At 38.1% G+C, this 27,114-nt stretch overlaps 2 protein-coding genes across 2 annotated transcripts; both read right to left on the reverse strand.

The window, feature by feature from the left end:
• Positions 1-5,225: 5,225 nt before the first annotated feature.
• LOC143848379 (alpha carbonic anhydrase 4-like) lies at positions 5,226-9,113 on the reverse strand. Its single transcript, XM_077357312.1, has 7 exons — positions 8,707-9,113; positions 8,070-8,272; positions 7,478-7,584; positions 7,108-7,210; positions 6,834-7,007; positions 5,611-5,664; positions 5,226-5,456 (listed from the first exon to the last, which is right to left on the reverse strand). Exons 2-7 carry the CDS (start codon positions 8,172-8,174, stop codon positions 5,364-5,366), a joined length of 636 nt encoding a protein of 211 aa, XP_077213427.1. The 5' UTR covers positions 8,175-8,272; positions 8,707-9,113; the 3' UTR covers positions 5,226-5,363.
• Positions 9,114-9,869: 756 nt separating this feature from the next.
• Positions 9,870-20,070, reverse strand: LOC143848378 (Lung seven transmembrane receptor family protein). Its single transcript, XM_077357311.1, has 5 exons — positions 19,663-20,070; positions 14,550-15,486; positions 14,237-14,332; positions 10,629-10,765; positions 9,870-10,410 (listed from the first exon to the last, which is right to left on the reverse strand). The coding sequence occupies exons 1-5, from the start codon at positions 19,890-19,892 to the stop codon at positions 10,233-10,235; spliced, it is 1,578 nt and encodes a 525-aa protein (XP_077213426.1). The 5' UTR covers positions 19,893-20,070; the 3' UTR covers positions 9,870-10,232.
• Between the last annotated feature and the right edge of the window lie 7,044 nt (positions 20,071-27,114).

Raw genomic sequence — 27,114 nt, forward strand, 5'->3', positions numbered from 1 at the left:
AAAAAAAAAAACACATTTTTTAAAGTGATTTTTGCTGATTAGTCCCTACATGGAAAAATAATTGTTTATTAGTTCCTAAGAAAAGCATATTAACTGAACAGTCGTACTTTTAGAAAATATTTGCTAAAAGGTCCCTAAAACTCACGAACCTCATTTTTCTCTATTAAAAATTGTAAAATGGCAAATTTACCCCAACCCATTTAATCCGTTCTAGCGTTATTTGATTTCCCTTCCAATATTTTTGGGAAAAAACTAGGAAATAAGCAACAATATTCTATCTTCCAATATTGACTTTCCCTTTGACATTCTCCCTTCTTCTTCTCCTAAGATTAGAAGCCAAACCCTAATTCTTATTCCTCAATGAAAAAAAATTCCATAGAAATAATTTTTCATCAGAGATATTTTCTTGCAATCCAACCAAGATAGGAATTTCTTAGAAAAGTTAGAAACGAAAAATATTCCTAAAATTCCTTACTTTATTTATCTATGAAGAAATGATAACTCAAACTGACCCTATTTAATTTATTTTAGAGGGATTTTCAATTTATTTAATTCCTAAAATGTTTTTTTTGTCGAAGCTTTTTTGACGAGAATATTGGAAGAGATAATATTGTTGCTTATTTAGTTATTTCCTAGTTTTTTTCCAAAAATATTGGAAGGGAAATCAAAACACGTTAAAACTGATTAAATGGGTTGGGGGTAAATTTGTCATTTTAAAATTTTTAACGGAGAAAAATGAGGTTCGTGAGTTTTAGGGACCTTTTAGCAAATATTTTCTAAAAGTATGATTGTTCAGCTAATATGCTTTTCTTAGGGACTAATAAGTAATTATTTTACCATGTAGGGACTAATCAGCAAAAATCCCTTTTTTAAAGGGGGCATCCGGGCTCGCATGCCGTGCCGGCCCGTCGCGCCAAACCGAGCCCGGCACGGCCCGTGTCACTGTAGCTAATTGGTGCCGTGCCGTGCCTTGCCGAGACGGAGGCCGGCACTGCCCATTTGCCACCTTGAGTTTGATGATTGGATTGTTGCGTGAGTTTTGAGGGGTTTTTTATATGGTTTGGCAAACCTCAATTATTTTGATGCATTATAGCACCAATGACAAGGAAATGTGAAGGCAGTAGTAACACGGCACTGCACGTTTTAATAATTGCCGAAGTCAGCTTGTCTTTTCCTTTTAATTTGGCTTCCAAGAGCTTCTTGGGAACTGTAATAACCTATGACTGCTGTTTAAATAATGGGATTTGCTAGCATCCATGCTAAAAGCATTTCGCGGATGGACTGTTGCATGTGAGCTGCCACCTCATGAATGAACACAAAATCTGCTTAAAAGCGACCCCATGTGGCTGCTCTAACATGCAATAGCCCATCCGAGAAATGCCCATCCACAAAATGCCTTTTGCGATGGATGCTAGCAAATCCCAAATCCTGTAAACAATAAAGGACAAAATTAGTGCAATTCTCAAAACATGGTAGTGCCAATATCAGCAGCCAATGTAAATTTTCAAAAGTAAATAAGGCCACGTTTGGATACCTCATGTATTTGTATTTGGATTTGGATTTGAGTTTTGGATACAAAACACATCAATCATGCTAATGCTCATGTAGAGAGAGAGAGAGAGAGAGAGAGAGGGACGTCTGGCTGTTGCTGCAGCAAGGTCGAGGAGCAATGAGGATGAAGGTAATTGCCACAATCATTGATTTCCAAATAATGTCTTGCAGAACAGATTTGAAAATCAGAATTTTTTTCACTGTCGTAGCCGATTTGGAAATATAAGGATCGATCTAGTACCAATCTCATATCCAAATGTGAGAAATCCAAATCTAAATCTTGTGGGTATCCAAACGTGGCCTAATGGAAGGGAGGTGATTTTTTTCACCCCTATGTTAACATGATTTGACGTCAAAAACCGTTAAAGTCTTCCAACAATTCATGTTAAAAGAGGGGTGCATTATCCTACAAGGGGGGACGAAAAAATCATCTCCCTAATGGCAATGTAAATAATGAGAATTTAAATAAACGAAATAAAGAATTTAAATGAAAAGAAAAAGTAAATAAAGGTAAAACAAAACGTTAGCGGTTGTAACTAGTAACGTGGGAAGGAGTCAGGAAGTTGCCCCTGAGCTTTTATAAGACACTATAATAGGCAGTTTTGCAGACTCATTTGGATCACTATTGGATAATATTGAAGAAATTGTTGCATAGTTTCGAATTGATAATGACAAGTATTTAGCGAAATTTTGACAGGGTTTTGCTTGATTATACATGAATAAAAATTAACAAAGATAAAATATGAGTATATGGACTATGGTAAATCCGCTATGTTAGACACTAACAAAAGTTTGTTAGCAAGTCTTCTAAATCTAATGAGAGAATAGAAAAACATGGGGATGGTTAGATAAGGATGGTCTTAAGGCCAATAGATGTAGGGGTAGGACTAATTATAAAGTCGGGGTCAGATGTTGTCTCCATTAACGAGGTGGGTGGTCTGACATGCGACAGACCAGCCGCGAAATGCCTTTTGTGATGGACCCTAGCAAATCCCACTTTATAATTAGCCATACCCCTTACTCCCTACATCTATTGGCCTTAAAGTTAATGGGTTTAAGACAAATCCTAAAACTATTTAGATGTAAGAGTACGCATTTAAGAATGGTCCTAAAGTTAATATTGATAAATTCAAAGTTAATCTTAAGCAAGACAATAGTCTAAGCCATAGGGTTAATATTACTAGGGTTTCCTTTAAATATAAATTTGAGTTTCTTTCCCGCCCAAAGGGATGAATTATATGTAGTAGGTGAGAGATATTTTGGGATTAGTTTGGAAAGAGGTGACGTGACAATGTGACATGCTGCTGCTATTGATTAGGATTTAGGAGCATGCGTGTGCTTCTAACTTGCTTAGGGGATGATAAAGAAGAGTAGAGATTTATTGCGAGTGACGTTTTGGGGGGGGGGGGGGGGGCGGGGGGGCGCGGCGGCCTTAACAACTTTTTTCATTAATAAAGAGAATAGAGAGTAAGGCGTATAGATTTTGGTTCTTTGGTTAGATATAAGGGGTGTGTCCCAAGGGTTCTTAATCTCGAAGTTGAGATATTGGCTTTTGGACTATATGGTGAATTTGTATAGACTAAGGCCATGTTCGTTTAAGATTATGCCAACTGATTGCGGGTCCAAAATCAATTATTGGACTCAAATTTTCAATTAATTTTGAGTCCAATAATTGGTTTTAGACTCACAATCGGTTGGCATAATCTCAAACGAACAGAGCCTAAGGTGGATTGTCTATGTTTTGCGTCTTTTAATATGGAATTTCAAGAGGATGTCTTGTCGATCGGGGGGCCGCCAGCTTTAGAAGGAAAAAAAATGAATAGGAACTCCAAGCTAATTTGTGTGAGCTCCATGTATTTTTGTTTCTTACTGTGTGCCAGTCTTTGCTTATCGTCGAACCTTTCCTCGATTGATTTTTTCTTTGAGTTTCGTCCAATTAGACACTTTCGGTGTTCTTGTTGTGTTTCTCAACCTCTCGATTAAGGACTTGTCTCTCTGGATTAGGGGTCGTTAGTCTTGATATTTGTGTTCGAGGATGGTCACATATGCATATAATTGAACGCAGTCGGGGTTTTTGGGTCTCCTGCAACTTCTTCATCTTATATATAGTTTTGGTCTTGATGGAGAGTGGGACCATGATTGATTTTATTTGAGCATGATGATTAGTGTGGGTCCTACTTTTTGAAGGGACATGTTTTAGCTTACAAAACAAGCTAGGCCACCGGGGTAAAATGAGTGGTGTCTACAGTTGCCCCTCTAAGGTACGAAGTGTTCATCAAAGTAAAAAATTATAACTCCTATTTTATTTGACCATACTGCTTACCGGAAGGAAATGATCTAAGAATGTGTATATACTACATGCAGAGATTTGGGGGTCTAGCTAAGACAAGATTGATGCATCTCCCAACGATTGCCAGCTCTTTACTGGAAGGAAAAGAGCCATGATTTTTGTATGTGATGTATGCTAAAATTCTAAATGGCAGAAACTGGGAGGTGAAGTGGATGGAGAGCTAAATATATTTTTGAGAAATGTAAGAAGATTCTTACTAAGGTCTTGAGTTACTTTCCCCAGATAGAGGCTCAAAAGATTGTTTATGTTTATGAAGGACAACGCAATCCATAAGTTTTCACTGACTACAATACAAAGGCTACTTAATGCCCTACGAGAGCGGTTGATTAGGCCCAGGGTTTTAGATTTCGACCGAAATCTGAAATTTCGGGTTTCGGTGGATACCAAAATCGAAATCGGCAAAACCCGAAATGGTAGTTTATTTCGGCCGAAATTTTGAAATTTCGACGTTTATCCTGAAATTTCGTCTGAAAATTAAGGGATTCCATCTAGAAATCTCGATTTATGATAACAATTTAATATTATCCCAAAATTTTGGTAATTTCGGTCGAAATTCTGTACGAGATAAAATAGCCGTTATTTGATTTCGTCCGAAATTTCAAATTTTCGTCTTCGTCCGAAATTTCAAAATTCCGTCCAAAATTTCAGTTTCGGTGAGGACCAAAACTGACATTTGAAACCATGATTAGGCCAACTTGAAGGTATGTTAAATACCCGTACCTGGAATTTTTATGAGTTAAGGGTATTTTCATCAAAAATAGAAAATCTGGATTAGGGCTTCCTAATCCCTAATATAAATATATGTTTCCTGCAGATTTTCTCTAGAGGATATTCTAAACACACACAGAGAGAGAGAGAGAGAGAGAGAGAGAGAGAGAGAGAGAGAGAGAGAGAGAGAGAGAGAGAGAGAGAGAGAGAGAGAGAGAGAGAGAGAGAGAGAGAGAGAGAGAGAGAGAGGAGAAGAGAATGGAGCCGAAAGAGGTTATGATCCCCTGGAGATTTCCTACATCGTAAGAATCATATTTAGATTATGGATTTGGTGTTAACTTTTTTATTATTTTGATTTCATAAAGATTATGGTTAAGAAAGTGGGATTTTTCCTTTATTTCATCTTTCCGGTATAGTTCCGGCGGATTCCGGCGAGTTTGTCTGCCTCTTTGGAATCTTTTTCACTCTTAGTTTTTCCGAGTAAAATCAGGTCGGCATTTGGGATGATTCCAATTCATTTTTAACAAAAGCTCAACCCGACCCAACCCAAATTGCACCCCTAATGTAATACTTCATTTCACTCTATCAAACTCAAAGACTCATTAAAAACCCACATAAATAGCATTCATTTCATAACTTAATGGCAAGGTCCCAACAACTTATTGTGCTCAAATGCTTATAGAATTTTTTGCTTGTTTCATCTAGAAAGAGAAAGAGAAAGAGCGAGAGAGAGAGGGATGCGGGAGGCTAAGATTTAAACCGTAGTAGAGTGTAGAGGTAGTGGAAAGTAGAGATAAACTGGTCGATGATTGGTTGGCTGTATCGGTCTCGCGTTCAACTTTGAATCCTATACAAAGCAGCAATGCAAAACATAAGAAGTCATGCAAAACTGCCCATATAGCATGTCAATACCCACAAAAAAAAATGTTAGCCGACGGATTTTCAAACTATTAGAAATCTTCTTATACAAAATGCATGTTTTAAGGGATGGGTCTACTCACGTCATTGACGGCGACCCTGAGGTCTACCACCTGCTCCAAAGAGACACTCTTCACCTGATAGTAATCAGAAAATTAAGTTATATTATACGAATATAAAGAAGTCGGACTCATATAAGATCCATCTATCTAGATATCATTATATACATTGTGCACTTTGGAAGAAGCTTGTAGAGTTATTGATAAAAAAGAAAAAGCTACTTCAACCGATAGGCCCTTACGCACGGCCATACATAACATAGAAATCAGGCCGAAGAAAATATATATTAAAAGGATTTGCGAGACAATTTCACCGGAAGCCATTTTGCAGCGCATTTTTGCAGGAGACAAGAGCCACCTCAGATGAATTAAATGAATATGACAAAATCTTCTAAAAAGTGAACATGTGTGGCTGTTGTCTCCTGCAAAAGGTGAGCCGCGAAATGTATTTCCAAAAACTTGGTAGCAAATTCACATATAAATGTTGATCAATAACAGTATATATTCATGGTAATGTATCAACAGGTCCCTTCTCTTTGAAACGGCAGCTCCTACTTTTATCAACCACTTCTCTAATTAGCTATGTGAGTATCTTTGGAAATGTTACAGCCTTTTTAAGCAAATTAGAAAGCTAGGGTAGAGTTATTTTGTCAAAACTAAAACGCGCTGGGGGGTGCCAAAAGAAGTCTTCTACTTTGCTTTATTTGAAAAAACAGTCTTCTAGTTTGATAATTTGTGAAGCTCATACCATTAATTTGTTATCACATTTGAGTGAATTTTGCAAATCGGATCAACCATCAATTTGTGACTAAAATACCCACGGTCCATTGTTCGACTCATAAAAGACTAAAGGGCAGTGATAAATCGACTCTCAAATATCTTAAATCGACTCCCCATGTGTCGATCTCTCTCCTCTTTCTCTCTCTAACCCAGAGGTGAGAGAAAGGCACATGGAGAGTAGATTTATCACTCTCCAAGACTAAAATGTCAAATGAAAAGGACTAAAATTACCTAGCTATAAATGCAAAAAATACCCGTGATGCTCGTAATATGTTTTGATAGGGTGGGTCCCACCAACTTAACTCAAATTCATGCATCGGGTGGGACCGTGCATCGGGTGGGACAGTGGGACCCACCATTTTACCTTTTGATTTCGTAAGTCCCACGATCTCCACCTGAGCTCATGTACAACTCGGGGCCCTCAAAACAAACAGGCCTAAATCTACCAAGATGAGATCCAAACGTACCTGTTTCACGATTGTCCAAAGAACGCCCTCGGTGCAAGGAGGAGCTGTTAGAGAGCCCTCATACCGATAATATTTATTGTTAACCATACTTACATGCATTGGATTTGGATCAACCATGCCCACCACTATCTCACCACCGTTTTTGTTGGCAATGGCCTTCATAGAACTCATCAACTGAACGTACACATAATATGGTTATTAGAATTTTATTAACCCTAAACTCAATCAGTGCAATATTGCATAATTTTTTACTAGTAATTTCTTGCAATCTGACCTTGGAGAGAAATGGATCTGGAAGGCCAATGCTGTACAAGATCCCGACCACAGCTATCTTTCCATCGATGCTCTGGTGAACCATATGCAATTCTAGATCGTACCTAAACAAGAATTAAATTAACTGTACATGATTACATGAATATTGGTGAACCATATGCAACTCTAGAGCATCGTTGAACGAGGTTTATATATATATATATATATATATATATATATATATGTTAATTATACATGATTATGTTAATGTTATAAAAACATCGGGGTTTAGAGTTTAGGGTTTGATGCTTCTTACACTTAATGTTAATTAAGTTTAACAACTTATATTACATGGGGTTGTGGAAGAGACAGAGAGAACATAGATTAGCCACCTTGTACCGTTGATGGTATGCTCCGATGGTGAGTGCCAATGACACTGTATGAGGTTGTATTTGTTTCCATTCACATAAAACTCTCCAGCCTGACCTGCCCATTTGAGCTGCAAAGTAATGAAAACAAATAAAAGTTTAGCAAAGAATAATCAATACATAGAGACGAGGTAACGACTGGATTACCTCTTTATTAACATCGACTTAGAGATGGGATTTCTGCATATTAGTTCCTAATTTGCAAAGGATATTCTAATTAGCTGTCGAAAATTGAAATTTCACTATAAGAAAAACCCATTATAGCGACAGACGAGAAAGCTATTCTAAATCATGGTTTTATTCCTAAATATCTACTTAAGTCATTATATTTTCCATATTCAAAATGATTGAAGTTTCAATGATGAATATAAAAACATAAAATTTAAAGGTGATTTTAGAGTTACACAAATGGCATTTTTACCAGGAAATATTCATTCTCTAGTGCAAGTTAAAATTAGTAATTCATTGGTTAAAACCCCATTAAAGAACCCATCAAGTATATAAGCATAATTTGGGTGGTTAAAAAGAAAAAGAAAAAGAAAAAAACTGGTGTTACCTTTATTGTATGACCTTCATTCACAAGAGATGCATTCAAAGGCTTGTAGCCCAATTGGCCTCCGTCCTTGACATCATTGTCGGAAAAACCAATGGGAGATTGCATATTCCCCTTACTACAAGTGGCCCATTTGTGGTCAAGTTCACCCCAGTGTTCAGGACCCTTAGGATCCCCTTCAATGTAATTATACTCAATCTCATTCTCTGTATGATAGTACAAAAAAATAAAATCAATTGACAAATAAACATCTATAAATAAGTAGACAAATAAAGTTTGAGATTTAGTTTCTCACTTTCTTTCTGGGATCTCACTTGCATCGAATGAAAGAGAAAGATAACAAGAAAAGAAGCAAGGATTATGGTGTTTTTAATCTCCATTTTTCACCCAAAAATGATATGTGTGAAGAAACACTTAAACATATAGAGATAAAAGAAACTCAAGAACACACAGAGATCACTCTCAATTTTGGGATATGAGAGTAAATCGTGTTTTATACATATTTGATAGATTACATAATTTTTCTTACTTGGAGGAAACTGATGAAAAATGAATGGAAAGAAAATATTATAATTAGGATGGTAAATATGTAAAAATATAAAACAGTTGATAAACTGAGGCAATCTTCTCACAGTTTTACCTTGGTCTACTTGCTATTTTGCTGAGAAGCTCCCCTTCTCTCCTTATTAGTTTCACTTGCTAGTCTGTCACCCCAAGAAATATAGAAACTGGTGAGGGATCACTAAAATCAGTTGCTAAAAACATGATTTTTTAATCTTTAAAATATTATTAGAGACAGATTTTAAAAAGGAATATGATTTGAGCACTCCAATGTTTTGATAAACATTCGCTCACTTGTTTGTCTTGTAGTATTTAAAGGGCTTTAAGAGCTTTTTGAGAACCGTAATATCCTCTGACATCCCTTTAAATACTACACGACAAACAAGTGGAGCGCTTGTTTATCAAAACACTGGAGCGCATAAATCATTTCCCTTTAAAAACCGTCGCTAAAAACATTATTTTTTAATATTAAAAAAATTATTAAACCATTATAGATTTTAAAATCCGTAACTTAAAATATAATTTTTGCTTATACAGATATTTTAAAAACATAGAAAATTATTATTAGCAAAGAAATTTGAAAAATTGTCTTATACTTTTTCAGTATTAGAGAAAAAACCAAATTCCATCACGAAAAATCTTTTTTTTGAGACGGATTTTGCAGTGGGGGGGGGGGGGGGGGGTTGGGGTTGGGTGGGTTTATAAATCCATTACTAAAAGGGGCTTTTGGATGCTTGAATATGATGGGATATTATGAGGGACTGAATTTCTTTACTTGAGTACCTTTTCCATTGATTAGGTCTATAAGGTCCTTACTAGCTGATTATACTAACATGTTTCTCAACTTGCATGTTGAGTTTGACCTCCATGCATCTCAGACACTTCAGTATTATGTTGGAAATTCTTTGTTCCAAATATGAGATTCTCGATTGATCTGGTACGTCCATTGCGGGACCTCTCCATCGGATGTCTAATCTCAAACCATCAAGAGAAGTATTGATGTTGAGTTGGAGCTACCAGTAGGCTTGCATGGTTTCCTAAATCACATTCACCAATTGAGCACTATTATAGCATTGGCTCAATTTTTATAGAAGATAGGATGTGTTTGTGTAAATATTAAAACATGGTTGTGTTGATAACATTTCCCAAAATCTAATGCGTTAAAATGAAAGCTGCCTACAGTCGCCCCTCTTTAGGTAGAGAGAGGCAAAGGTTGCAGAGCAACTGAATGGCAAAGAAAAAGCAAGAGAACTCCCATTTTATTTTGGCCAACAAGTCAATCAAATACCAATATTTTAAAAACCAGAACGAACCAACTAACCAACTGGTCCAACCGGGTTGGACCGGTATCAACCTAGCATGAGTGTTTGTGAAATTGGGATCCCAAGAATGAATTGAACACAAAAAATAACAAAAATATGGATACAAACACTATTCTGGTGATTTGAAACAAGTGGTTCTTTACGCGGTATCTTTAAGATCATTCCCTCTTATCCTCTTCCAGGTCCTCTTCTAAACTGAAAACATCTGTACCCCCAAGACTATATCTTTCTTCATTTGCTTGACAAAGCTCAAAACACCTTCGGAATATCACTATCTCTAAGATCATTCTCTCTTATCCTCTTCCAGGTCTTCTTCTAAATTGAAAACATTTGTACTCCCAAGACTCTTATCTTTCCTCTCTTGCTTGACTAAGCTCAAATCACCTTCTGATATTCCTCTAGTTAGAGATTGAGCTTCTTCATCGTCAAGCTCTTCTCCCACTTCATCTGAGTAGGCATACCTGGTTTGAAATGCAACCCAAAGTTATTGAACAGACAACCAAGGATTTTTATTTTATTTTTTACAATTCAAGTGCTTCAATTGTTAGAAAATCATTAAAGCTCTGTTTCTTTCAACGTAAAAAGGGCGGAAAACAAATTTTACATCCAAATTTAAGTGGAAAATGGGCATAAAATTTATTTTACAGCGTCTAAAGAAACGAGGCCAAAGTGATCATACCGTTGTGAGTTTTGAGATGGCGCCCAAAGATAGCAGATAACACAAAGCACCCCAAAGGCAAGCAAGTCCCAGAATGCAGTCACTATCCAAGCACTCTGCCATCGTTCACTGAATGGATCTGTTGCTTTAAAGTATACCTGCAATAAGAAGGATTGATTAAGATTGAGTTGCCTTGCATTTAACATTTGTGTCAGTCATCATATTGAGTAAATCTAAAGTATCTTCTAGATGCTTTATGAATATGATTTCAGCATGCACATATTTTTTTATTTTTTTTTAAGGGTATGGTGTGTCGTGATTGTCTCCACTAAAACACCACTGATTAACATGCTTTTTTTGGATAACATATTGACAACCACTCCAGTTGCACCTACTGTCTAAGGGATTCTGACCAATGGTTTGAGCTCCTCTTGGCTGGGCCAGACTACCCGATCCCGTCAAGAGGCCCTCTAAAGAAATATAAAGTATACTTGTGTTACTACCACTACCATCAGGTCACCCCACAAGTTATTGCCGTTCCCTTCAACACATCATCCAACAACAAAGTTGTAACAATGACTGATTGATGACTCCAAGCTACCAGTACACATGTACCCCCTGCCCAATCAATCCAGAGGCAATGTATTTGTTCATATGTTCACTTACATGCCAGTTATCCTGAACAAAATCAAAGCTGCTGACAATCTTTCAGTCAAAGTGATTGCATTGCAAATGTGGTGAAATGCCCCCGGCTAAACAGAGATGATTCATACCCTCAAAGCTTCGCCAGGAACCTTCCTTCCCCAGAGGGGCTCATATTATGTTGTGAGCCACATGAAGAAAATTTCAACCCTCATCTGCATGTTTGACATTGTGCACTTCCCATCCATATGGCGATATGCCAACAAGCAAGCTTTAGCTAAAATTGCCTTCCTCTACGACGATGTATGGGCCTTCAACATTCAGACTGATTCTCTTGATCATATATCTAGCAGCGTTTGAGTACGAATATATTTTGTTTTGGAAACTCAACTAGTCCGTTGGGATATATTCATCAACTTTAACAGGTTGTCCAAACTAACTCCTCATGGTGAAGCAACCTTTGTTATAAGTATCTTGAACACAATCACCTACGGTACTCAGACTTCAAGTTGCATGGGAAGGAGTCCACTGTGTTATAAGTATCCATGCCTCCAGGGGCTTCCATCAATCTCGTCCCACAATCCGTGGGAATCCATTATCTAAAGTTTTTTATATTTTTGAATGATAAACCATTATCTAAAGTGTGCACTAAACATGTTAATCACAGGAGTTTTATTTCTCTGAGCTTTATTTATGTTATGAGTTCTTATTGGAGTTAAGCTTTATGGGTAACTGAAGTATTAAAATAAGATGAAGATTGATCTAGAGGTTTTTACTTTTTAGTAAATCTCTGAATCTGGAAAAAATTGGCCATGAAAGAATGTGAATCTGGCTATGAAAGCATTCCTCAAAATCAGACAATCCAGTAACATGAACTTGGCTAAAGATAAATTTTTAACAATAGTGGTGGACTTTGAAGCATCAAAAGTATCTTTAGATGGTAAACAAGACAACTGTTCAAGGATTAAGTAAATTTAGAAAGAAGCAATCAGTGAAACGCTAACTCTAATAATGTCATCATCATGTCCCTTTTACAACAGCTTAGTTCTTTTTTCTAACCATTTTTTATGAAGCAGCAAGGAATTTATTAACAGAAAAGGAAGAAAACAGACATCACAGCAGAGCTCGCCCTATATAATCCATTTTTTAATAGCAATAAACTTTATGAAAAAGATCTCCGATTACACCCCCGATCGAGATGATAAGGCACCAAGCTATGAGTACTGGAAAAAAAAAACTGAAATAGATATAGATCAGAAAAAACATAGCACGGAAAGATGCTACAAAACAGCTGCTACTCCGACATAAAGTCCCCGATAATCAAATCGGCAGAAGATGTTCCTTTTGGTAATTTGTCAGCCTCCCAATTAGCTTTTCTTTTCACATGACTGAAATGGATTCAGTGATTTCAAAGGCTAACACTTACTCAAATATATCCACCAGTCTCCATGGGTATCCGCTCTTCTTCTTACAACATCTGATGACCTTCTAAGAGTCTCCCCATGACAGATTGTTCATCCAATAGCAGCAATATCAGTTTCATCCTCTGCCCAAGAGCTTGAGTTTTAGTCTCCAAGGTGTTTTTAATTCCAATTGGAGCAGCAAAAGTAAAGTCTAATGATGCCATTGCTGTCACTAACAACACCTTCAATACCGAAACCGTGTGCAACAGGAGACGAGTTCACTCATCCTGGTACGTTTTTTTTTTTTAATGGCACTCTCATCCTAGTACTACTCACACCCAAGCATACTTGGAAGTTTTGATGGGATCCAGTGCATTTGTACTTGTATGATTGCACCCTAAAAGTTTTCCCCGAAGGTATCTATCTAGTCTTCTTTAGATCCCAAAAAAGTTTCACCGAAAAGATAGCCCCCTCTCAGCTAAGTCATTAGCCACTCAAGGATACACGCATCACAATAAGCAATCTCCATAATCTCATTTTAAAAATTTCAAGGATCACTGCCATCCCCTTTAGCCCAGCCAACAGCATTCTTTGAGTGGCCCCTTCCACACAAAGATCCCATAAGTCCTTTATTGAACGAGTAAATTCCCATAAGCTTAGGTTGTTTTGCATGAATACGATGGCCCAAATATTGAGAATGAAGTTTTGATTGGAAATTTATTGTTGGACTTTATAAAATATTTTGCGCCCCTGACTTTGTATCTGGCCAGTACACAAGGTTTCCAATCAAAAGAGGACTTCTTGAGGACTATGTTCAATGTTTGTGGAAAGGAAATTGAAGAGTCGTTCATGACTTACCTACTGATCTCCTCAAGATTCTTGAAAATGATCAACTGTAGAGAATATGAAATAATGAATCTGGCAAGGGTCCTGCTGAACCACGAGCTACCCCCAAAAGTAAAAAAGATCAATAAGTACTAAAGGAATTTGTGAAGGTACCCTGCCTGCCTTGGTCCTCGGTGAACAAGATCGGGGACTGGATGTCTATAACTAAGGAATTTTTGAACTTCTTACCTCTTGGAACTTTAGACGTTCCTTATTACATATATATTACTACTTGGTTATTTCCTTGGGGTCAGCCAGTGTCCCTTGGTTAGTAGGATGTAAGGTTTGCAACACTGAAATCCTGTGTTCAGTTGGAGCACAGCCACCAAAAGGTCAGTTTCTTCAGGCCGCTGAAGAGTTGTCACATAACACCATCAATGAGGATAGACTCAACTTTCAAATATTGACATAAGAAACCCTCAAAATATTCCCAACAAAAATGCCCATGAATGTGAAGTTATTAAACAAGATCAAAGTACATATCAAATTTTTAAAAACAACGTAAGTGAAGGAAAATGCAATGAGCGTGTTCTCCTCTGGTGTGCGAAATAATAAATCCATGTGTCACAAGTTACATGAGGACAAACACAGCAAACATGAACTAAATGAATATGAAAAGAAGGAATCATGGACATACAGGGGTTATGACATCAAATTTGACCAAACCAAATCTATAAAGAAACATAAGTAAATACATACCTCATAGCAAATCCAAGCAACTGAAGCAATCACAGCCACGGCCAATGCATTAGTAAATTTTCTATAAATATCCAACTTGACAGAACTCTTTCTTGCCTGGAAGTTGCAAAATAAAATCAGCATTGAACCCTAAAAATAAATTATACAACAAAAAAAGAACTAATCTATTTATTTATTTTTTGAAATGGCAAGAACTAATCTATATTATCATTGAAAGTTAGAAACATGAAGAAAATAGTTACAAGTTTCTAGTTTCCTTTAGAAAATAGTTACTATTATTCACAAATCTCTTCACTAAGAGAACTTAAGGTACCTGCAGTTTCTCCAGTGTCTTAGAAAGAGAAGTAAAAATCCACAAAATCAGAAAGGCATCAAGGAATGAAACGGGAAGGACGAGGAAAAGTCGGGCTTTCCCTGAAATGTCATTGATGGTTCCCACATTCTCTGCAATATCCAGTAACTCAGATGCTAAGAAATATGTCACACCAAGAAGAAGCACCTTGGAGGTCAGACCACCAAGTGTAGGCCGTACAACACCATACCCCATAGATACACACAGTATAAGAAGACGAGAAACTGTTTTTCTCACTGCTCCAATTGTAACTACCCAAGTTGTAATTCCAACAGGCCTCTTTCCAGTTGTATTGAAGTTTGAATACTCAAAGTACCAAAGGGTCATTTCAAACAAACCAAGCGCAATAACAAGGGTGATGCAGTGCTGAATCTGCAATATATCCCTCCAAAATCTCATATACTGTGAAAACCAAACAACACTGAGCAGCACATAGGCAAGTGACATGAATATGTAAAATGTCATTAATGGGGCCATCCTTCCAGGCAAATAACCAGTAGGGTTCTTCCAGAGTGTCTTTCCACTCATCACTAGTCCCTTGAGTTTTGGATCACAGGAGATAAAGAACAAGCTATACATTCCGGTCTTCGTAATATAGACATCTTTAGGGTCCATTTTAGTAGACGAAAAATTCCCACTAAACTGTGTACTTATTATAAGAGGCCAATTGGGATCCTCAGCAGAAGGTCTCCTAAGGATTTCACCCTGTTTGCAGCCTTCAAGCTTTGCTAGATCCGGGGTGCAGCATATAGACCTTTGTCCACCATAAGCAGACCCGCCAATATTATCCCGATCAGCTGCCTCAAAAATAATAGCTTGGATCAACCCGGTACTGTGTCCCATACTTGAATGCAGGGCAGAAGCTTCTTTACTCCTCCAAAATGTAACATTCTCAAACCTGTTCATGCCACTATTAAATTAGCATTCGATCACTTAATAGTAAAATAAAAGCAAATCGGGAAGTTAAATGATTTGTTAAGAGTTATATACATAGCAAGAAGAAAGTACCCACAGTTAAAATCACATTTCATGGAGATTTATAGAAATCTCTAAAACAAGTGTCAATAATTGCAGAAAAAAAAAGAGATGAAGAGAGGCTTGAATTGAACCGACACTGGGTTTACCAGTTTCATATTGCCAAATGGTTTAAATCTAAAAAGTTGATTCTGTAACTCTTTTCATTAAGAAAAGTTGCCGTGAAAACTACTCAGTAGTTATGAACATAAATTCCCACAACCAAATAAGAAAAGTCGACGAATCCACGCCCAGTTTAGCAGTATGATTTCAATCACACTTGCCTATTTACAATACACGGTTACTTCGGCACTCCACCAAAAAAATACAAGGATAGAGTACATATCACATATGGACAACAATAAATGATATAATTGGGGTGAGTTTGAATGTTCCCAAAATCCCAAAATCATGATTTGACAGCAAAGTTTAGCCTTGTTCTTATTTATTGTTTCATGTTTGGAACTCATTTATTTTCCATATTTAACCGTTCTGTCTCTTTAAAGCCTCCAAAAATCAGGGTCTTATACTCTTATTATTCCTCGTCTTTTCTAGTTGGGCTTTTGATGAAGCTTGGTTCTTGATTTTGCATATACTTCCAGTGCATGCAAACGACCACTTCCATGGTCACACATAGGGATAAAGCACCAGTGGAATTTTTTTTTCTCTTTTTACTTGATTTTTTTATGGATGTGAAATTTGCATAATAATTTGTGGAGTTTTCTTGATTTAGGGTCTTTGACTGTGCCTTATTTTTTTCGTTCTTTTCAGAGGCCGTTCTTCTGTTGTGTTGTTTTTTTTTGTATAAAAAGGAAAGCTGTTGTTTCTTTAGTATAAAAAAGGAGAGCGCAAAGCCCCACATGTCTTCTCTTCCAACTATAAACTTGAATTCCTCTGTTGCTACTTATATCAGTGTTATTTTTGTTCTTGTTAATGGCTTATCTGCTCACTATGGTTATTCATGAAGGCTCGGAAATTCTTCTAATTGAAATAAGATTTATTGTTTGAATTGACATGATTCCCATCATTTCTCATTTGTTAGTTTTCCAGAAAGAAGGGAAAAAATATGACGCAATAAGATCCAGTACAGTCAAAATCATAAGCGGCACAATCAACTCCAGAATTGGCGATGTTATCAACCTTGTAGTTTGCTTCCAGCTCGAAGACGAAAATCTGATCTAACGAAGGTCAAGTGATGGATAAGAACTCTGTGTTATACACATGCATATTCAGTATATTTTCTTCAACAAGTTTTAGAAAAACTTTATCCAGAAAGAAGGAACAAAAAATATGACGCAACAAGATCCAGTACAGTCAAAATCATAAGCGGCACAATCAACTCCAGAATTGGTGACGTTATCAACCTTGTAGTTTGCTTCCAGCTCAAAGGCGAAAATCTGATCTAACGAAGGTCAAGTGATGGATAAGAAATCTGTGCTATACACATGGATATTCAGTATATTTTCTTCAACAAGGTTTAGAAAAACTTTATCCAAAAAGAAGGAAAAAAAATATGACGCAACAAGATCCAGTACAGTCAAAATCATAAGCGGCACAATCAACTCCAGAATTGGCGACGTTATCAACCTTATAGTTTGCTTCCAGCTCGAAGACGAAAATCTGATCTAACAAAGGTCAAGTGATGGATAAGAACTCTGTGTTATACACATGCATGAAAACTTCCACAGTTACATAGACACGCGTATCCAAGCATGGATATCAGGATCAAATAGTTTGAAAATCACATTTTGGTGAAATTGAATTGGCGTCAGTTTAGATTGAAAAGGGGGAAAGTATAAATATTCTTTTATTTTGGATGTGTGTGGTGGGTAAATGAGTGGCGTGGGGGCGGGGGATTGTGTTGAGAGTGATTAGTCGCATTAATGAGACTATCATCTTTGTCGAACTACCAGTCACTCCAAAAGCTTAAGGTTGTTGGAGAAGGCGTTATTTAATCTTTAATACTTTAACACTCCCCCTCATGGGTGGCCCCTTTTTTTAGGGTTGGCCTACCCGTGGCACATGTGGTCCCTCTTTTGGAGCAGGCCATTTCATGTGGAATTTTTAATAACAGGGAGTTACGAGATCTGAACCCAGGACATGGGCTCTGATACCATTTGAAACAACCAATTACTGCAAAAGCTTAAGCTCTTGGAGTAACTGGTAGTTCGACATGGTATCAGAGCCCATGTCCTGGGTCCAAAAGCTTAAGCTTTTGGAGTAACTAGTAGTTTCACATTGAATCAGAGCAAAGGTTCAGAGTTCAAACCTCCTTGAGCAAAAAAATCCACATGCAATGGCCAAACCCAAAAGAGGGGCCACACTTGAGGGAGAGTGCTAAAGTATAAAAGATTAAATAAAGCCTTCTCCAACAGCTTAAACTTTTGGAGCAACTGGTTGTTTCAAAGTCTTCATTATTTTAATGTAAGACTCAATACACCAGATGACAAGAATGCCTTAGAGAGACATACAAAAAAAAAACAGAAAAGAAAAAAAATATATGAAAAGATAATACTACCTTTACACCAAGTATGCAAGATTGTGCCTGTTAAGAGATAGAGCAGTTTAAGTAGTTACTCTACAATTCAAACCTTTTGTAAAACTACTTACTAGTACAAGAGGATAACATAGGGGCGGACCTTATCATTTTTGTGGATGCTGTTAAAAGGGTGCCAATATAAATATTGACATAGACCTAACAAGTACTTATGACAGAGTGACATATGTCACTTAAGCCGGAAAGAGGGCCCATTCAAATTTCGTGTGGATTGACTTGTTAGTTTCCTTGCTACAAAGGAAATCCTAGTACAACTAGATTTGTTAGTCTTAGTGTTGATGGGAGTCGATTGCTAGTCCTAGTTGAGTTAGGAGTTTTATATCAAGAAGGATGAGTAGTTCATCAATAGCAAGAGATTGAGGGTCCATTTAATGTTAGGGGTCTTAGTTGTAGTGTGAATTGTCCTTGAAAGAGTATCAATCTCACTTTGTGTTGACAAAGTGAGTGTGATCAGTCGCACTAATCAGACTCTATCGTCTTCACTGTTTTAATTTAAGCGTCAATACACCAAATAACTTAGCACACCCCAACTAGTTTGGGACAAAGGCTTAGTTGAGTTGAGTTGAGTTGAGTTGAGTCAGTACACCAAATGACTAGAATGCCTTAGAGGCCTGGGAGTCTCGAACCCACGATTTTGCTCTGATACCACCTATAGGATCGTAGAGCTACCAACTATCCCAAAATCAATTGGTGATGGGAAAGGCCCAACCATTATCTTTATAGAGTAGCACCATCAAGATGTCGGGGCCATGGTTCTGGTTTAGAAATCATGGGTCTTGGGTTGGGTCGGATTTGAAGTTGAAAAACCCGACCCGACACTTATAGGTGTGATATGATCTTCTTAAATATCTCTTAAATGACATTCCCAATTATTTTCAAGTATATTTGATATAATTGTTTCCACTGAGGTGATCAGGTTTGTGATGTGAATAAGTAGTTTTCTTCCTTAATTCAAAACAAGTGTAAGGTAACTTGCAATAGGCATTAACCCTTCCTATCTATTTAAAAAAGGTATAGTCATTCAAGGCTGCATACGCGTTCTCATTCGTAACGAATCTCTTCTCCTGTTGTATTCACTTCATACAATGATCTTTCAACAGTTATTTTTTTCAAATTCAATTCACAAAGTGACCATTCTCTCACATTTCATATACGATATCCTCTTTTTCTCCATAACTCTGTCATGAACTCTATATCTATCACAAATAATCCGGTTCCAATTCTCTCCCAGTTTCTAATTTTCAATCAACAAAACCAGTTTTCAATGTCAGTATAACCGATTTGCAATTTGGAACCCTAAGACAGAATTTAGCACTTCAGAAGCTGAATTCATCTCAAATCTACTTGAAATTGTTCGGATCTACTTCTAAACAAATCACGCAACATACATTTCATCCAATTCAATGAAAAAAAAAACACACACACCAAAACCCTAAAAAACAACGTAAACAACAGAAAATAAAACAGACAGAATGTAGAACGAAATTTTGGATCAAGAATTACCGGATAAACGAACGGCCATCACTGGTTTCGGATCCGATCTTGTCGTGAGCGGAAACACTGTCGGCAAGGATGCCCTCACTGCCGCCGGAGAGTAGGTAGGCATTGCCGATTTCTCTGAAGGTTTCTCGATCGTATATGTGGACTGAACATTCAACCCTAAAAACAACGACAAGGAAAAAGAGATATGAGGAGAAGAGCAGAGGGAGAGCAGATCTGGGGGCTAAATCCATGGGCTTGAAGAAAAGAAAGGAAAAGAACGGAAAAGAAAAGAAAAGGAGTCTCTCAATCAGAACTGAGAAGAGAGGACTTTATGGTGGTTTCTTTTTTCTTTTTTTTTTTACTGGTAAGATGGGGTTAGGCAGGACCCCCCACCAGATATCATTTTATGGTGGTTTGTTATGGAGAAAAGTGAGGGGGCGGGGGGGGGAGGGATGTCATTGTTGAGTGGGTTGGGATTTGGGAGTTACTGAGTTAGGGCCTTAGGGGAGGGCGATTTTGTGTGACTTTAATCATAGGGACTTTTTCACTTGGGAGGAACATATTTTGTCTTATTCATTTGATTCATGTGTGGTGGCTGTTCTCTCGTGCAAAAGTCAGCCTCGAAATTCCTTTCTTCGGATTTTCCTAGGAAATTCCTTGCATTTAACTTTTTGAGGAGTGCTAAAGTAAAGGACACCCTAGTAAAGACCAGCCATAAGGTGCCTCCATTGGATCCATGTCATCAAAGTTTATTGATAATAGCAGTCAAACATATTTGGTAGAGGAATGCTAGATTCGCATGCGCCCTTGTAAAAATACAGGGTAAAATGGCCCATTGCTCAATATCCATTTACTGTAGCATAAAATATTACAATCATAGCTGTCTTGAATGGATATTGACGAATGTGGGCGCCCTTATACCCTTTTTTGCAAGAGAGCTTGTGAGTCTGGCATTCCTCTAGTGTTATTATAAAGTTTAGAGGAATGCAAAACTCAAGGTCGCCTTGCAAAAAATACAGTTACATGATGCCTAAGGGACGCCGCGTTCGACCATCTCACCAAAGTGCTGTTATTATTCTTCCTAATAAATGCACTCTGGTGAGATGGTCTTATGAGGGTGCTGTAAGAACCGGTAAAATATATATATATATAAATATAAAAATGGCCTCATAGGTGGGTAATCATCGGCCATTACTCATTTTCCCCAAGTTAATCGGGCATGAGGACATCTGGCATAATGGGGCGTACACGATTCGAACCCAAGTCTAAGCTAAGATTGAACGGCTTCCTACCACTAAGCCACCGCCCCAGATGTCAACAAAAACGGAATAGATATATATATATGTTAAAAATTTCCAATAGTCACTATTCACAATTACTATTCACAATAGTCACTATGCGAGATTACTATGCAGAAATACTATGCAAGTTCACTATTGAGATACACTATTTAAAAGTATTATTCACAGTAGGACCCACCGAGTACTATTCATAAGCGGGTCCCACATCAGCGGGCCCCATACAAGCAGGCCCCACATAAGCGGATCCAACACCAGTGGGTCCCACATCAGCGGGTCCCACACGAGCGGGCCCCACGACCAGCGGGTCCTACCACCAGCGGGACCCATCCCTAGTGGAAACGAAAATATCATCGCACCGACGAAAATAATAATAAAAAAATGCAAAAATACTATTGACCGACAAAATTAATAATAAAAAAATATTATTAACTATGCAAAATACTGTTAACCGACGAAAATAATAATTTAAAATAGTAAATAGTTTTTACTATGCAAAAGTACTATGCAAAAATACTATTGACCGACAGAAATAATAATTTAAAATAGTAAATAGTCTTTACTATGCAAAAAAATGTCTATAAATAGAGGAGGAGGAGGAGAAGAAAAGGAGAAGAGAAGAGAAGAGAAGAGAAGAGAGAGAGAGAGAGAGAGAGGAAGAGAAGAGAAGAAAGAGAAAGAGGAAGAGAGAGAGAGAAGAAGGAAAAAGAAAATCCACTACCAAGTAAGTCTTTTATAATAGTCTCTCTTTCATGGTTGGTTCTACCACCTAAATTATTTAATGATCTCTTTCAATGGTTGGTTCTACCACCTAAATTATTTAATGATCTCTTTCATGGTTGGTTCTACCACCTACCTATATTTTATTTGAAGTAATGGTTGGTTTTACCACCTATATGGATAAAGTAATGGTTGGTTCTACCACCTATATACTTAACGGTGAAATACTAGCATAGTAACCGTAAAGTAAACTTTATCAACTTATGGTGAAATGAATAGTGACATGATGGGGCCCACATAAATAGTGACATGATGGGGCCCACATAAATAGTGACATGATGGGGCCCACATAAATAGTGACATGCGGGGCCCACATAAATAGTGACATGATGGGGCCCACATGAATAGTAGCATGTGGGGCCCACATGAATAGTGAACACAGGGAACCTTATTTTAGGACATAAATGGACACAAAAAGGACAAGTGTTGTCTGTGTGATATTAAAAGGACCTAGACTAAAATAAGTTGACCTATTTCACTTATTTGCCTACAGGAGCCATCTCGTCCTACTGCGACTATAAGAAAAGGCAGGTGACAGCTAGACCTTGTCTTGTAATGGTGTTCAATATAATTGTCTATGCAATGTAGCTCTGCTTATAAATTGCCTGATAAATACCTGCTTAGTGAATTTATACTCGCTTGCCTGGAATCAAATGAATTGAAATGAATGCTGGAATCAAATGAATTGAAATGAATGCAGGAAGAAAGGCAAAGGTAAGTAATTGCATACATGTTGCATACATGGGGGAAAGTGAAGGGGAACTTAAGGGTGTGGTGGAATCATCCTGGGACCTAAGGTCCAAAGGCCAACGCGAGAAGCGTGTACTGCCTTTCGTTGGCAAACCAACCAAAAAGGGAAAGTATCCCCGAGGGATAGTATCCCCGGCTCGGCAAATGCGAGACCGTAATCCAAGTCCATAACGTCACTACCTTCAGACAGGGGTAGTGGTTAGCCGTGCGGCAAGGACACCGGCAGAAAAAAATAAAAGAAAATGAAAAAGTCAGAAAAGAACTGACAGAAAAATAAATGGGGGAAAAGCCGGATGTACCTGGGGAATGTGCTGTCTCATTTTATAAAATTGTTGCATACATGCATACATAGCATACATTGAAATTATTGTCACTCCTTTGATTTATATTGCCATGGGCATTGTAATCTTTATTCTAGACATTATTGAAATGTGGATTTTATTGTATGCACTGTTATTATTGTCTCTTTTACTTTGCTCGGTCTTTGGATGACCCTGCTTTGACGTTGATTCCTCCACCACAGGGGTTGAGGCATTAGATGGTGGAGCATTTGCAAATGAAGGAACCATGGGATAAGGGACTGTGTTATCAGAGAGTTTGTTCCTGAGTTTTTACATTTTGACGCCTTGCGTCATTTACCATGTCTATCAATACTTTGTTATGATAAGACATCTTTCAGTTGTAATAAGATTCTATCGTGGTTGATGCTTGTATAAAAAAAAAATAGTTACATGATTTTTGCTTTCTTTTGCTCGTAGCGACTCGTCGGAAATCGGGTCGTTACAGTTGTGGTATCAAAGCTCTGGGTTTTTGTGAAATACCTGGACTTCGTGAGAGTGGGTAGATTATAGGATTGGGGTAGACAATTAAGACTTGTCGACCAAATTATATGCACTCTGATTTCTATATCCTTAATAACCTTAAAGGGAAGACACAGTACTAAATTTTAATATTACTCCATTAATGGCAACAAAGTCTTTTATTAGTTTGGTACTTCCTAGCAATGAAAAGATTATGTATTGTTCATTTTTGAAGATGTATCAGAGGAGGGGAGCTGCTAACCAGGCGAATGTCCCTACTAATGATGGACATGAACCATCTCAGCTCGTTACGCATGGCCACGTTCAACCTAATCAGGATAGTCTGCAAATGCTTGCAGAAATTCTTAGACAGAATCAGATAGCTAATCAGACCGCCCTTCAGGCCATTGCAGCCAATCTCGGGAATCGTCAGGAGTCGAGACCTCGTGAGGATGCCTCTCAGATGCATCGTCAGTTCCGAGACTACCATCCATCTGAGTTTACTGGTTCAGGTGATCCCTTAGCGGCAGATCATTGGATTACAGAGATAGAGGGGATCTTTGCAGTAATGGAGTGCTCAAGTATTCAGAAGATGCGTTTTGCTTCCTTCTTACTGAAGGGAGAAGCGGGTGTCTGGTGGCGGACTATGATTCAGAACTATCCCGCAGTCTTGTCAGGGACTTGGGGACAGTTCAAGTCTCGCTTCAATGAGCAGTTCTTTCCGGAGCGCATAAGAGATCAATTGGCGGGGCAGTTCGCAGAACTAAAGCAGGGGGCTTTGACTGTGGCTCAGTATGGAGCCAAGTTCAGAGAGCTGTCTCGTTTTGCACCTGGATATGCAGCAACAGAGGCAGATCGGGTTCGGAAATTTGTTAGCGGTCTTCGCCCTTCCATTAAGGCGAGTATCGTTAACCTTGGTTCTAGGACCTTGGCAGAAGCCTGTGAGAAGGCCGAGGTGGCAGAAGACTGTGAGAAGTCAGTACAGGCAGCTAGATCTCAATCTATTGTTAGCAGGAATCAGGGACCTCCACCCAAAAAGCAGAGGACGGATGGTGGTTCGCAATCCAAGACCTTGTGCCCCCACTGTGGAAAGATTCACGTTGGGCAATGCTGGAGAACCATGGCAGTATGTTTTAACTGCGGAGACCCTAACCACAAAAGAAGGGATTGCCCTAAGGCACCAGCCTTCATCCAAAACCGCCCACCTCCGCCACAATATCAACCGGTGCAAACAATCAGCAGAACCAGGGAAGAAGAAATCAGTACCGCCCTCTGACCCAAGATAAGAACGCACAGCCAGGAACTGAAAAGCGTTTCTTCGCCCTAATCAACGAGGTACAGGATGGGGCCTAATCAACGATGACAACGAGGTACAGGATGGGGCAACAGAAGGTCAGAAAACTTATTTATAAATTTTGGATTATGGGAAACAAGGGAATTCATAGGAGTAAAATGTCTGCCTAGAATAGAAGATTAGTAGTATTTAAGAGGCAGTGCAGATTATGATGGATTTCACAAGACGTTAATTTCTAATCAAAATTAAGATTTACAAAGTAAAGGAGATGATCTTAAATTATCATGTGTCGAGATTCTGATTATCAAGATATCTAGGTTATGGGCGTAGGAATTTCGGGGACGAAATTTTTTTAAGGGGGGTAGAATGTAAGAACCGGTAAAATATATATATATATAAATATAAAAATGGCCTCATAGGTGGGTAATCATCGGCCATTACTCATTTTCCCCAAGTTAATCGGGCATGAGGACATCTGGCATAATGGGGCGTACACGATTCGAACCCAAGTCTAAGCTAAGATTGAACGGCTTCCTACCACTAAGCCACCGCCCCAGATGTCAACAAAAACGGAATAGATATATATATATGTTAAAAATTTCCAATAGTCACTATTCACAATTACTATTCACAATAGTCACTATGCGAGATTACTATGCAGAAATACTATGCAAGTTCACTATTGAGATACACTATTTAAAAGTATTATTCACAGTAGGACCCACCGAGTACTATTCATAAGCGGGTCCCACATCAGCGGGCCCCATACAAGCAGGCCCCACATAAGCGGATCCAACACCAGTGGGTCCCACATCAGCGGGTCCCACACGAGCGGGCCCCACGACCAGCGGGTCCTACCACCAGCGGGACCCATCCCTAGTGGAAACGAAAATATCATCGCACCGACGAAAATAATAATAAAAAAATGCAAAAATACTATTGACCGACAAAATTAATAATAAAAAAATATTATTAACTATGCAAAATACTGTTAACCGACGAAAATAATAATTTAAAATAGTAAATAGTTTTTACTATGCAAAAGTACTATGCAAAAATACTATTGACCGACAGAAATAATAATTTAAAATAGTAAATAGTCTTTACTATGCAAAAAGTACTATGCAAAAAAATGTCTATAAATAGAGGAGGAGGAGGAGAAGAAAAGGAGAAGAGAAGAGAAGAGAAGAGAAGAGAGAGAGAGAGAGGAAGAGAAGAGAAGAAAGAGAAAGAGGAAGAGAGAGAGAGAAGAAGGAAAAAGAAAATCCACTACCAAGTAAGTCTTTTATAATAGTCTCTCTTTCATGGTTGGTTCTACCACCTAAATTATTTAATGATCTCTTTCAATGGTTGGTTCTACCACCTAAATTATTTAATGATCTCTTTCATGGTTGGTTCTACCACCTACCTATATTTTATTTGAAGTAATGGTTGGTTTTACCACCTATATGGATAAAGTAATGGTTGGTTCTACCACCTATATACTTAACGGTGAAATACTAGCATAGTAACCGTAAAGTAAACTTTATCAACTTATGGTGAAATGAATAGTGACATGATGGGGCCCACATAAATAGTGACATGATGGGGCCCACATAAATAGTGACATGATGGGGCCCACATAAATAGTGACATGCGGGGCCCACATAAATAGTGACATGATGGGGCCCACATGAATAGTAGCATGTGGGGCCCACATGAATAGTGAACACAGGGAACCTTATTTTAGGACATAAATGGACACAAAAAGGACAAGTGTTGTCTGTGTGATATTAAAAGGACCTAGACTAAAATAAGTTGACCTATTTCACTTATTTGCCTACAGGAGCCATCTCGTCCTACTGCGACTATAAGAAAAGGCAGGTGACAGCTAGACCTTGTCTTGTAATGGTGTTCAATATAATTGTCTATGCAATGTAGCTCTGCTTATAAATTGCCTGATAAATACCTGCTTAGTGAATTTATACTCGCTTGCCTGGAATCAAATGAATTGAAATGAATGCTGGAATCAAATGAATTGAAATGAATGCAGGAAGAAAGGCAAAGGTAAGTAATTGCATACATGTTGCATACATGGGGGAAAGTGAAGGGGAACTTAAGGGTGTGGTGGAATCATCCTGGGACCTAAGGTCCAAAGGCCAACGCGAGAAGCGTGTACTGCCTTTCGTTGGCAAACCAACCAAAAAGGGAAAGTATCCCCGAGGGATAGTATCCCCGGCTCGGCAAATGCGAGACCGTAATCCAAGTCCATAACGTCACTACCTTCAGACAGGGGTAGTGGTTAGCCGTGCGGCAAGGACACCGGCAGAAAAAAATAAAAGAAAATGAAAAAGTCAGAAAAGAACTGACAGAAAAATAAATGGGGGAAAAGCCGGATGTACCTGGGGAATGTGCTGTCTCATTTTATAAAATTGTTGCATACATGCATACATAGCATACATTGAAATTATTGTCACTCCTTTGATTTATATTGCCATGGGCATTGTAATCTTTATTCTAGACATTATTGAAATGTGGATTTTATTGTATGCACTGTTATTATTGTCTCTTT

This window comes from Tasmannia lanceolata, unplaced genomic scaffold (assembly GCF_043159265.1).
Source record: "Tasmannia lanceolata isolate RefF3 unplaced genomic scaffold, GAP_Taslan_0.1 ptg000016l, whole genome shotgun sequence".
Lineage (NCBI taxonomy): Eukaryota > Viridiplantae > Streptophyta > Magnoliopsida > Canellales > Winteraceae > Tasmannia > Tasmannia lanceolata.